Source organism: Oryctolagus cuniculus, chromosome 2, assembly GCF_051225735.1.
Source record: "Oryctolagus cuniculus isolate XC-2025 breed Fujian yellow rabbit chromosome 2, ASM5122573v1, whole genome shotgun sequence".
NCBI classification, from domain to species: domain Eukaryota; kingdom Metazoa; phylum Chordata; class Mammalia; order Lagomorpha; family Leporidae; genus Oryctolagus; species Oryctolagus cuniculus.
Window position 1 is genome coordinate 112,195,481 of NC_142868.1, and position 13,917 is coordinate 112,209,397.

Below are 13,917 nucleotides of genomic sequence, written 5' to 3' on the forward strand. Positions count from 1 at the left end.
CTACCTTTGCGTGTGCTCACCAGTCACTTGCATATCTTCTTTGGAGAAATGTCTATTCATGTCCATTGCCCATTTTTAAATTGGGCTGGCTTTTTTTTTTAATTTGTTTGGTTGGTTTGCTGTTGGGTGGTCAAATATGTTTTTCATGGAGAATGGGAACTCTGTAGGAAGAGACTGTAAGCAGGCAGCAGCCACAACAATGGCTGCATGACAGGGCACTTACTATGCCACATGCCTTACAGGCGAGTGTCCCTTGATCCCATCCCCACAGAAGCCCCCACAAAGGAAGTGAAGTTTGGGGAAACAAGACGTTCGGTGCCAACACAGCTCTTTCTGTTGAGTCAAGGGCTCCTGGGACCTGGCAGCAGGTTTTGCCTGTCACTCTGGGACACAAGTTCTCAACCGGAGCTGCCTGTTGGTGTCACCTGGCAGCCAGCCCCCTGAGAGAATTCTGGGCTCCGGATCCAGCAATTCTCAGTGTCATCTGGGTCATGTCCAGGCTGCCGCCCCCTTCCCACACCCACCACTCGGATCAATTACACCAGATCCCCTGGGGGCTGCGGACAATGGAGGTTGAGCATCATTTTTTTAAAGATGTATTTAATTATTTGAAAGAGCTACAGAGAGAGAGAGAGAGAGAGAGAGAGAGATCTTCCATCTCCTGGTTCACTCCCCAGATGGCTGAAACAGCTGGAGCCGCACCGATCAGAAGCCAGGAACCAGGAGCTTTTTCCAGGTCTCCCACGTGGGCCCAGGGGCCCAAGCACTTGGACCATCTTCACTGGTTTTCCAGCCATAGCAGAGAGCTGGATCAGAAGTGGAGCAGCCAGGACTCAAACCAGCGCCCATATGGGATGCCAGTACTGCAGGCGACAGCTTTACCGGCTATGACACAGCGTCGACCCAGGGCATCAATATTTTTCAAAACCGGCCACGTAATTCCAGTATGCAACAGTGTTGAAGGCCTTGGTTACTGAAACCTGGTGCCGGATGGCTTTTGTTGGTGGTTGGTTGGTTGATCCTGCCGGCACGACCCTAGCCCGCCTTGCAGGGTGCAGGCAGGGTATGGAGCGCAGTAGTCCTCCGTCTGCCAGGTGCCCCGCGCGCCCCCGGGCTCGGGGCCCCTGCGCGTCTCGCGCCCCCCGCGCGCCCTGTTCTAAAGTAAACACCGAGGAGCGGCTGCGGCCGGACGGGTGCAGCCCCCGCCCGCTCCCGGCCTGGGCGCTGCGGGCCGGGGTCGCAGCCATGGCGGAGGGCGCTCCGGCCTCCCCCTCGGGCGTCGGCGGCGGCGGCAGCAGCAGGGACCTGCACAGCGGCATCATCCAGTGGTGAGCGGCGAGGGGGCGGCTGCCATGGGGAGGGACCCAGCGGGCCAACTGGAGGAGGGAGAGGTAGGGCGGGACGCAGGGGAAACCTGGCTCCCCGCCACTGCCCGGCAGGAGCCCGGCAAAAAACAAAAGGCCAGGTGCGAGAAGCGACGTGCCCCCGGGGCCTGGGGCCTTAGAGGCCAGCGGTTCGCTCCCAGGACTAGGCCTCTCCATGCTACTCCGCCCCAGCGCACCACTCGCGAGCGCGCACACACTTTAACACACTTGCACGCACACACAACACGCACCGGGCCTCCCGATGGCGCCGGCTTTGCCCCGTGTGGGCCTCCCCATGGGTCACGCTTCCTGCTTACGGATCCAACTGATGAGATCCGAGAGGGGATGTTTTGTAGGTTAAAGCAATTTTTAGCTTTAACAATGCATTCCACGTTGTTTGGGAAATTCACTTTGGACTATTTAAATAGTAGCAGAAAAAAAAAAAAAAAAAAAAAAAACCTGGGAAGAAAAATACCCTAAGCCCTTGGGATTGAGGAATTCATGTGCTTGCTGCTTTTCATAAATAGGGAAGTAATTGAAACCAGTCCCAACACCGTAGTTTTATAAGGTGAATAGCTGTTAGATAGCAGGCGACATTTTTCTTGGAAGTTTCAAGGAAGACTTTCTGAAAAGCTCGTGTGGGTGAAATAGAAAAATGAAAGGTGTGAGGGTGAGTCTAACCCCCAAGGCGTGCACGCTGACCACTTGCCTCCAAAAGAAAGTATTTGATGTGTCTTATCTTGTATAAGAGAAAAATAAAACGCGGATACTAACTGTTGAGGCACCATGCTGCCCCCCACAGTGGTGCAGGCTCTCCCTTGTGCTCTGGGATCTCTCCCCACGGGCCCTTCTTAAAACAAAGGATTTGTGTGGGGTGCCTTTGGCAACTTATTTCAGGTCATCTTTTAGAAAGTTTCTGGGGTTTGAATTGTGCCCCCCAGAGAGCTGAAAGAATGATTGAGACCAAGTGCCTTGAATGTGATGTCCCATCAGGCCCCGGTCTCCTAACCTCTCCTGCCTTAGCTTGAGGGAGTGGTGCAGCCAAGCCCTAGGAAGTTATAATCAGATAACACCTTGGTGGCTGCCGCTGTCTCCAGGGGTTTTATTTAGGGGAATTCCAGGTCCAGACAGGGGAATTCCAAGCCCAGTTGGCCATCATAAACATTCCCTGAAGAATACTGCATTGCTGACCGACCAGGGGACTTGGCCATGACACAGCCAAGACACCGCTGTGTCTCCACCCAGTTCCCCACCGCCTGGCCCGAGGCCAGCATCCAGCAGTGCCCATCCTTTGATCCCTTATTCCTGACTCCCTCTTCCTTGTAGCCTCCCTAAAAAAGCCCAAAGCGCTCTCATTCAACAGGACAGTAGTTCTTAAGACCCAAGTCTGCTACCCCCCCCCATCACTGGATACCATAAACTTTCTCTCTCCGTTGCCCCCGGACTTTGTCCTCGTTATTGGATTTGGCACTGGGAACAGAGACTGAGCCCTCGTAACACCACGAGAGATTCAGAAGAACCTGCGTATCCCCCCCAAGGTCTTGTGGGAACTGTCAGAATGGAGTTGCATCGGATTCAAGTGGCCCTAAATGGCTTCCATAGGAAACCAAAGGCTATGAAGGTGGTATGGACCATTTTAGAAGCCCAAATAATTCAAGTCCCGTGCGACAGATTTTCCTCCTGCAGGTCCCTGACCCGCAGAGTCGTGCTTTTCAAATCTGAGGGTAGACAAGAGAAGTAAGGACGGGAGATGTTTCATTGTGAAGGTTGCTTTAATCTAGGCAGCCAGTCTGTGAGGTGGGACAGTGGATAGACCATTGGCACCAGTTTTAGCGTTGTCTTTAAAAACACAGGCCAAGGGCCAGGGCTGTGGTGCAGCAGATAAAGCCTGCAGTGCCAGCATCCCATATGGGCGCCAGTTTGAGTCCTGGCTGCTCCACTTCCGATCCAGCTCTCTGCTATGGCCTGGGAAAGCAGTAGAAGATGACCCAAGTCCTTGGGCCCCTGCACCCACGTGGTAGACCTGGATGAAGCTCCTGGCTCCTGGCTTCAGCCTGGCCCAGGCTTGGCCTTTACAGCTATTTGGGGAGTGAACTACTGGATGGAAGATCGATCGATCGATTGATCGATCTATCATCTATCTCTGCCTCTCCCTCTCTGAAACTCTACCTTTCAAATAAATAAATCTTTTCCAAAACACACATAGCCCCTAGGCTTGTCATCCAGAGCCTTTGTGTCCTGAGGCATGTTACTAGAGGCCCAGGGAGATCAAGCTGCCCAGAGGAACAGCAGGTGGCCAAGGGCAGGTGTCAGGAGACCTGGAGACACTCAGGAGCACCCTGAGGCCTCTGAGTGAGACTGTTGTGGTGTGCAACACAGGTTCATTCTGTTGGCAGCGCTACTTTGTTGTTTTCCGATTGGTCACTTGTTGGGTCCCCCCATAGGTCTTAGAGACAGCAGCGCACATCATGCACCACCTGCATATGTGAGGTGTTCTCCTACCTGGAACACCCAAGGGGAGCTGGCCAGTGGGGGCATGGAAGGAATAAAAGGTTTCCGTGGGTGGACAGGAAGAACCACATAGCAGGGAGAGAAGCGGTCACACTTCTGGGGAACATGAAGAAAGGGGGGACAGTGATCTGACTTCACTTGCTTAGCTGCCGACCCAGCGGGGCTGGCTGAGGGGGCACCTCTGACTTCAGGCACAGCACCGAGTACGGTCTGATCCCCGTATGTGCTGAACCCTTGGCCCTAGACTAAATGACTGTCTCGTGCATGTAAATGGACATCTTCAAAGTTCCGCAGACTCTGTTGAAATTAACTAAATGCAAATTTAATCTCCTTTTTTTAAGATTGTATTTATTTATTTGAGAGTGAGAGGGAGAAACAGAGATAAAGGTTTTCCATCAGCTGGTTTGTTCCCCAAATGGCCACAAGGGCCAGAGCTGATCCCATCCGAAGCCAGGAGCCAGGAGCTTCTTCCGGGTCTCCCATGCGGGTGCGGGGGCCCAAGGACCTGGGCTGTTCTCTACTGCTTTCCCAGGCCATAGCGGAGAGCTGGATCGGAAATGATACAATTTCTGTTCTGAGTTCACCTTCCTACCCGTACCGACCCTGGGAAGCAGCAAGTGATGGCTCCAGTGCTTGGGTTCCTGCCACCCACATGGGAGACCTGGACTGAGTTTCTGTCTCCCTTTCTTTGACCCCAGCCATGCTCTGGCTGTTGTGAGCATTGGGGGAGTAAAGCAGCAGATGGGAGCTCTTGGTATGTCTGCCTGGCTCCCTGTCTCTCAACTAAATAAATAAATAAATTGAAATAGAAAGAACGAGAAGCAACCTCCCAGTCTGTCTACAAGCAGGACAAGGAAGGCTGTGTTGGGTATCACGGGACACTTGGCTGCTTTCCCTCAGGCTACACAGTGCCCTGGAACTGGCCCCTGGCCGTCCCTGCAGGCTGGGCATCAAGCACAGCTCCCTCCCGAGCCACCTTGCCAAGGAATCGCTGCCTATCCCAGGGCCAGGGGCATTTAGACAGCTGAGGATCCGGCCTTGAGAAGAGGCCACAAGCACAGCAAGCCACTCCTGGAGGCTGCTTTAGCTCTGGGCCTAGCAGGAAATAAAGGAGAGTGAATGTGGGCTGCCTCGCTGTCTCTTGGTGCCTTGCACCAAGTTTTTATATCTCATTGCAATTCAGAGGGTCAAGACCCAGTGGCCTGCCCTCCACTGCATGGCTCTAAGAACTGCTGCTGCTTTGAGATAGAGGGGATATGGGAGGAAATGTGGAAACCCCGGCCCTGAGGTCACAGGCAGGGCTGATGGACCACCCAAGTACCTGACTCTCCAGTTCATAGTTAGGTAGGGAAACAGCATCTGCATTCTAACTTGCTCCCAAACACAAGCAAAACCAATAACTCCTACCACGTTGATAATCTAAACACTCATAATCAATAAACTTAGCACGGGCTTGAGGACAAATGAGTATGTCATTATTTTTAATTGATAAATTATATCTCTTTTTAAAAGTTTATGTATTTATTTGAAAGAGTGACAGAGAGAGAGAGGAGAGACAGAGAGCTTTCATTCACTGGCTCATTCCCCAAATGCCCTCAACAGCCAATGGCAGGCCAGGCCAAAGCCAGGAGCTGAGAACTCCAACCAAGTCTCCCATGTGGATGGCAGGGGCCCAAGTACTTGGACCATCATCTCCTTCCTCCCAGGGTGTGCAGTAGCAGGAAGCTGGTCCAGAAACAGTGGAGGAACTTGATTGCAGGGCCTCCCATGTGGGATGCCGGCATCCTAAGAGGTAGCTTCACCTGCTGTGTGCCACAACACCTATCCCAAGGGTACAATAGGGATGCTAGTTGTGAGCCCTTGTGGGGTTCCTTTTAATAAATTAGACATATTTCGTTTGGGTGGATCCATATATATATGGATCCATATATATCTAACCATTGGTTTTGTCAGAGTGCCCTGCTCTAGAAAAACACACCACTTTCCTCTTCCTTGTCCTCCTCTTCCCCAGGTTGGTTGACAACTTCTGCATCTGTGAGGGCTACAGTGTGCCTCGCTGTCTCATGTATGAGATTTACGTGGAGACCTGCGGGCAAAACGCTCAGAACCAAGTCAACCCAGCAACGTTTGGGAAGGTAAGTTGCCACGATGAACAGTACTGTTCTCATTGAGGGAGAAAAGCAAGCTACACTTCTGTGTCACTCAGCAACAGATACGCTCTGACAAATGTGTTGTGCAAATATCAGAGTACACACACAAACTAAGACAGCTGTGACGTCAGCAAGTGGTACAGTGTAATGGAACTGCGGCTATAGGTGAGTGCTTCAAAAAGTCCGTGGGAAATGAAATTGAAAGATAAGTAAGTTTTGCCACAAAATTTTTTGAAATCCTTGCAAATGAGGGATCCTCAAAGGCTTCAGGGAAATAGCATGTTATGGGGAAACTATGCGTGGCCTTCAAATTCTTGCACCGAAATGAACGGATACTTTAATTCCATTTTCCACAAACGTTCTGATGCACCTTTGTTATGTGACCTATCTATCATTGGCTGAAATGTTGTTACACAGTGCAGGACTATAATTGAGCAAACCTTGAAATATGGGTTCTGATGGTTTCTCAATGGGTATCACTGGTTTCAGTCTAGGAAGCTAACCGAATCCAACACCCTTGTCTCCACTGGATAGCCGTCCTGCCGGTCACTTTCCTTTGTCCAGGCCTCATGATGTGGGGCAAAGGACGATGAGGAATAGATGGCACCAAAGAAATGTAATTGTGGAGGCCCAGTGCATTCTGGGCCATCACGCAGGCATAGAAATGCCAAGGTTCCCCGCACACCCCCCTAAGACCCACTCTGGTACCAGACAACTGTTCCCACTGAGAACTTGTTGGCTCTTGAAGGTTTTCTCTGAAGCTGAAATTCTCTATGCACAAACACAAGCACAAGGATGTCTGAAACCCTGTGCATTGAGCAGTGTGCGCCATGCACCGTTTCAGTTGCTGAAGATTCAACAGTGAACAAAATTGGTTCCAAGTCCTGCCCTGTTGTCACACCCGCCTGACTCAGTTGTCTTTTCAAAGTCAAGGAAATCAATGATTCTGAAAGCAAGGCATTCAGTGCAGAGGTGCAGCGGAAGCCAGCGATGACGGAAGTGCTTACAGGAAACAGGTGTCCCAGCACATAAAGAGCAGAGCGAGGCTTTCCAACCAGAAGAGAATTCCCTGCTCTGCTGTCGTACCTCCCACCCTTGGCCATTCCATGGCTCAGAATAAGTGGAAATAGCATCAGCGGCTTTGCTGGGTTCGGCACTCAAGCCTGTCCCCGTCTCTCATCCATCTCCTTGCCAACCCTCTTCTTAGGGGGAAGCAGCTGACCTCAGCTTGACGTGTTGGGGTTCCCTACTTCCCTTTCTAAAAGAGCAAAACACTCTTCTTTCACGTCTTTGAAATGTCTTTTACAATAAAGGTAGTTTCGCATCTGGTGCAGTCCCACAGCAGGTATTCCAAAGGCAAAAAATAAAAAGAAACTCAACTGAATCCTCCCCTTAGAATCCACTTCCCAGGATGCCAAGGTGCAGGCTTCAGGCTGTGCTTGGAAATTTGCCTGATGAACGGGCCAGTTCTGCTGAGATGGTGTTGAGAAGGGACCCTCGTTGGGCAACGTGTGACCACAGGGAGAAGGGAGGGGGGAGGGGGGAGGGGAAAGGGAATGACTGTGTGTTTGCAACAGAAACAGCCAAATACCCAGTTCTCACTTCCTCCCTCCTCCCCTGGGAGCGGAGCTGACTCTGCCAAGTTCCTGTGCAGATGTTGGAATGTTTCTGGCTCTTTTTGGCAGTACTGGGCATTTGACGGGTAATGGGTAATGCTCCTTCTTGGTGCCAATGATATCCTAGGTGGATTAGAGAATTTCCGGAAAGCTGACTTCCTCTTTCAAAATAGCATTTACTGATGTTTTTATGATTCTACAAGAAACACATCCTCTGGGTAGGCAGTGTGGAAACCGGAGAGAAGTGTGTGAAAGGGAGAAAACAAATAGCTATAGCCTCATTATCCAGGGATATGGCCACACGCGTGTCGTTCATTTGCACACACGTGCAGTCATGCACACAGATGTGACCTGCAGGGGTGGGCAGTAAGGACATGGCCACTGCATCTTTGTTTGCTACATCCCTTAGGACCTGCTCATGGGGGATTCCCTCCCTCAGAAAACTGAGAACCAGGTGTCGGGGGTGCTTCTTCCCTTCCTTCGCCTCCTCCCCCAGCTGCCCAGGTGTTGGCTTGGTCCCTCGGGGGAGGAGGGCAGGAGAAAAGTTCTTGCTTTCTTGGAGGTCCCGCGAGCTCTGTCTCTTGGGCCCTTTGGCGAGTCCTTCAGGGCCCTCCTTGGGAATGTTCCGGAGTGCCCACCTTGGCTTGGTGAAGGGGCTCGGTTCTGGTCATCACCAGCCGCCTGCCCATCCTGGGGCCTTCCTGAGAACCCGGGCTCTCATACAGCAGCAGCTCTTTCTCACGGACGACCAACCTCTGGCCACACCACGTAGTCAGCCGTTCTCGGCCCAGCAGGATGCGGGTGTGCCTGCCGAACCCAGACCAGTAGCCATTCCCTTCTGCTCATGGCCAGAGCCGCTGGCCAGCCCTCCTGTCCCAGGCATGGACGTGGTAGGGGCGGTCTCACAACGCATTCTTCATGTGACTCCAGAATCCCCTGTGTTATGCTCAAGGTGATTGGCACACAACGCCTCCCACACACTCTGCACAGCAGGGAGTGTGGATGTGCAGCAAAAATCTTCGGACATCACCTCCTTCTGCCTCACTGCGGGTGATGAGAGTCGGTCTTTTAGCTGATTGTGTGAGAATACAAGTCCCCCAGGCCAAGAGCCTCATGGTTCACTCTGCTGTCTGTTGTCTAAAGACGTATACATGCTACGTGGATGGGTAGATTGAGGGGCTGATATATGGATAGATGAAGGACACATGGACAGGTGATAGCTAAATAGATACATGACAGATATGGATAGAAAGGTTAGATAGGTGATAGAAGAGATAGACAGATACAGAGATAGAGGGGTAGATACAGACAGACAGACATTGAGATGGATAACCTATAGTATGATACAACGCCAAACCTGGAACCAGAATTCTTAGGTTATAACACTGAGGATCCTTTTATCTATATTGTGCTTCAGTTTCATCATTTGGAAAATGAGGGTGTTAATGCTAGTAACATTAATAACAGACATGAAGTTCTTTTTTTAAGATTTATTTTATTTATTTATTTGAAAGAGTTAGAGAGAGAAGTAGAGACAGAGAGAGAGGTCCTACATCCACTGGTTCACTCCCCAGATGGCCGCAACGGCTGAAGCGGCGCCGATCTGAAGCCAGGAGCCAGGAGCTTCCTCTGGGTCTCCCACATGGGTGCAGGGGCCCAAAGACTTGGGCCATCCTCCAGTGCTTTCCCAGGCCACAGCAGAGAGCTGGATCAGAAGTGGAGCAACTGGGACTCAAACTGGCACCCATATGGGATGCCGGCAACTGCAGGCCAGGGCTTTAACCCGCTGAGCCACAGCACCAGCTCCATACATGAAGTTCTTTTAAGGAATGAAAGACAAAACACATGTAGAGAGAAGATAGTCCTGACACATAGGAAGCCCTCAAGAAATTTTTACTTATCATTATGCGTACTTCACTTAGAAGACCCTAAACATTTACACATAAAATATTTTCAAGTGTATGTTGTACAATGGCTGTAAAAATTTTTTTGGATATACCATAATTTTTTAACCATCTCCTTTATTGGAAATACAAGCCTATAATTTTTTTTCTGTTCTAAGCAACATAAATCGTAACCAGTTCACACCCCTCATGAGGATTCATGATATTCTTACCTAAATTTAGACTATTCCTCACCCAGGAGAATTTTTGGGTAGAAATTAATTTCGCTGTTCCTACTTGCATTTGCTGGGTCATTAGGGAAGTTAGTCACCTTTGCATGGCTTTGGTCGTGTGTATCTTGTATGTTTATGTAGTATCATCAAACCATTTTCTTTTGGAGTATTAGAGTTTTTCCTATTGATTTGTGTGAGCTCTTTCCACATTAAAGATATGATTTTTTAACTTAATTCCATTTTTTTGCAATAAATTATCCCAATTTTTCATTTGAACTGTGATATACCTGTTCATAAAATAAAATCCCTGGACAGTCTGGGGTTGGAGCTACAGAATAATACAAAATGTGCAGATTACTCTGTTGCCAGACATCTAAGGTAGCTTTGTAATTCAACAACTTTATAGTGTCCCCTAAGAAAACCTTGAAGGGGCTGGCACTGTGGTGTAGTGGGTAAAGCCGCTGCCTGCAGTGCCAGCATCCATATGGGCACCAGTTTGAGTCTTGACTGCTCTTCTCCTGATCCAGCTCTCTGCTATGGCTGGGAAAGCAGTAGAAGATGGCCCAAGTCCTTGGGCCCCTGCACCTTCATGGGAGACCTGGAAGAAGCTCCTGGCTCCTGGCTTTGGATTGGCACAGCTCCAGCCATTGCAGTCAATTTGGGAGTGAACCAGCAGATGGAAGACCTCTCTCTCTCTCTCTCTCTCTCTCTCTCTCTCTCTGCCTCTCTGTCATTCTGCCTTTCAAATAAATAAATAAATCTTTACAAAAAGAAAAAACTGGTGCCACACTAAATGTGTGATTGAAAATGCAGGTATTTAATGTGTAAATACATAGTACACACATACATGAGAGTACTTCAAAAAGCTCATAGCAGTAGAATGACAGATATGTTTATTTTGATGCAAAAAAGATTTGAAATTCATGCATGGGGCGGGGTCTCCAAAATGCATATGCTAGAAAGTATGTATGAATTTCAACTTTTTTGCACCAAAGTTAAGTTATCATCTAATACCACTTTCCATGGGCTGTTTGAAGTACTCCCTAATGGAGACTTTGAAAAAAAAAAAAAAACTGGATGGCATGACACTGATGGTTCAGTGGTAATTTTCTGTGGGTAGTAGGTTTTCTTTTTTAAACTTGTATGAGTTTTCCCCCAAATTGCATCTACATTTATTGCATTTATAATCACAAAAGAGGAAATGGAATTTGAACTCTGTGAGGGGAAGAAATTGAAGCCCTGATTCTGAGCTTTCCAGTGACAGCCTTGAATCTGATTAACTTTTTTAGCTTGTGCGCTTCGTTTTTCCTGATCTTGGCACCCGAAGGCTGGGCACGAGAGGAAGTGCCAGGTAGGTGTCTAATGTTTTTAAATTTATTAATGTTAAAAACAAAGTTTTGAAAAAATTATTAAATCAGTGACAAAAGTGCATAATGAAATAAAGGGAAAGAACAATCGTTGGGGCCAGTACTATGGCTCAGCTGGTTAAAGCCACTGCCTGGGGCACCAGCATCCCATAAGGGCACCAGTTTGAGTCCTGGCTGCTCTACTTCCAATCCAGCTCCCTGCTGATGGCCTGGGAAAGCAGCAGAAGATGGCCAAGTGCCTAGGACCCTGCACTCACAAGAGAGACCCAGAGGAATCTCCTGGCTTCTGGCTTCAGCCTGGCACAGCCCTGGCTGTTGCAGCCATCTGGGAAGTGAACGAGCAAATAGAAGATCTGTGTGTGTGTGTGTGTGTGTGTGTCCCTCTCTCTGTAACTCTGCCTTTCAAATAAATAAATAAATCTTTAGAAAAATAGAACTATTACCAAACAGTGCTCATAATTCAAATTAAGTCCTAGTGTCTGAAATCATTCAGGTGATGCTAAAAACAAGTACCGGTTCCTATTTTCTTAGGAATTGTGTTAAAATTAAAAAGATCCATCTGGCAGAGAGTTAGACATGAAAGACTGGGGAGGGGCTACAAGATCCTCCTTCTGGAGTGAAGCCCTGGACCCTGCTCTTCACCTGGGGCCCACCAAGACCACCCACCTTGCAGTTTAAATTACGGTTAAAGTGTTCTGATAAAGCGGCAGCTCAGCCAAACCAGACAAATCTGGTTTATGGCACATGTGCAGTAAGATCCAGTTTGATCACTATCATACAGTTAGCATTGCAGTCTCACCCCGCGCCAACATGGACATTCCCAATACATGCATGGGAAGCCGCTTGTGCAAAAAGCGCAAGGTAAGCTATTCCCAGCTGTCAATCAGAAATGCCAATCATGAGCATCATGGCCACATTACCAGTCAACACCACCCACACTTCAGGAAAAAAGCACCAAACCAGGGAAAAAGAGTACCACGTTTCTCTCAACTGGCCCATTCCTGCCGTGAAATGTATTTCAACACCCTTTGCTTTATCGGCCCTATTTCGTCTCCCTGAACTGTAATTCATTGTGCCATCAGCAAGAAATAATCTAGGCAAACCGCCCACCATCAGTTACAGTCACAGTACATGTTTTTCATTTCAGCACCTTAAATGTCTAGACAATCAAATGTCGAATTATTTCAATATTTAAGTAAGTATACACATAGAATAATGAACCTGTTTTCATTACTCCCAAGTTAAAAGTTCTAAGCTTTCATTTTATTAGCATATTGCACTTATATTCAGAAGGCTAAGTCCCAAGGTTGTATTTTTAATTCAAAAGGAAACTCCAGCACTGATGGTTTGTACTGTCCTAATTGTCACTTATTTATTATTGCTGTTTGTTGCTTGTTTTAAATCACAATGGCAAGTCAATGAGAAAGGAGTGAAACTAATTAGGATTGGGGCCTACCACCCATGAAGGAATTGAAGACAATGGAAGAGTTTGCCAAGCCTAACATGGGGCAATAATTAACATGAAAAGTTTTCATTCGCTTGCCCTGCATGCAGAAAGCCAATTACTAACATTGAAAAAGGGGGCATTTCCTGCAAAGCTCACAGAGCAAGGAGCCAGGCAGCCGAAGTGAAATTCCTGGTTGTGTGAAGGAGTAAAGGCAGGGAAATCTTACACTTCACTGTCGGGGATGATCGTGTGTGGGCTTCTGGTTGGTCCCCAGGGCACGTGGCCTTCCTTTGATTGGTCAGTAATGGAAACCCACAAAGGTGAGCTCCAGTCACTCTGGGGAGAAAGCTAGATTGGGTATTGGTTTGTGTGATCAGGGCTCTGTGATCCTGGAAGACATCTCAGCTAGAGGCTAGCACTGAGACATGGACTCTGTAAACCAGAAGGGCAATTGTGTTACTCCCTCCTGCATGAGTTATCTTTCCAGAGGAGCTACGTGGCTAAGCAAGAGACCCTGGGACCCAACAAAATCAACATCAGAGGCTCCTGGGGATGGGGCCCGGTGACAGGCTCAGCAGAGGAGGGCCTGGGCTGCTGAGAAGAGTCCAGTTCTCAGTGGAGGGAACCTTGGTGTTGCTGCACTTCAGCTCCCTGTGAAATCCAGGATTAGCACGTCCTAAGCTGGGAAAGCAGAGGGCTTGAGAGGTACGAGATACAGATGCCCATCAACTGACGATGGCTGCACCCCGGAAAACCTCTCACAGGTTGAAAACCTTCTAAGTGGAAGAATGCACTGACTGCTCCTGATTTAGCAAACACCCCAGGCCAGCAACACAGTGCACTAGGGGGTGTTGCAGGTTTCCCCTTGTCGAGCTGACTGGGGGCTGGCCAGAACGCAACATCGAATGACGCCCAGGAAAAGATCCACGTTCTAAACTCGCGGGGTGGCCCCTATTGGATACGTATCATTTTTACACCATCGTAAAATTGAAAAGTTGTCAGTCAAACCATCATAAGTCAGGGATCACCTGTAGTACGAAGTTGCTTATCTCCCTAACAGCTTGGTGGGGCTGAAGGGCTGCTATGGTCGTAAGTGGAGTTAATGATAAAACTCCGAGAAGATCTCCAAGCCTTTGTTAACTAACCTACTCTGTGTCTTTCATGAAGCATGACAGTAGGTTGACATGCTTTTTTAAAGACTTACTTATTTATTTGAAAGGTACAGTAGCAGAGAGAGATAGAGAATGAGAGATCTTCTGTCTGCTGGTTCACTTCCCAAATGGCCAAAACAGCCAAGGCTGGGACAGGCCAAAGCCAGGAGCCTGGAACACTGTGCGGGTTGCCCA

At 48.8% G+C, this 13,917-nt stretch overlaps 1 protein-coding gene across 1 annotated transcript in view; it reads left to right on the plus strand.

Annotated features, from left to right (window-relative positions):
- Positions 1 to 1,245: 1,245 nt before the first annotated feature.
- Positions 1,246 to 13,917, plus strand: part of RFX8 (regulatory factor X8) — a 62,819-nt gene continuing 50,147 nt past the window's right edge. Inside the window, exons 1-3 of the mRNA XM_002710010.6 lie at positions 1,246 to 1,328; positions 5,887 to 6,010; positions 11,047 to 11,108. Of these exons, the coding sequence (XP_002710056.4) occupies positions 1,246 to 1,328; positions 5,887 to 6,010; positions 11,047 to 11,108 (269 nt within the window). The remainder of the gene's footprint in view (positions 1,329 to 5,886; positions 6,011 to 11,046; positions 11,109 to 13,917) is intronic.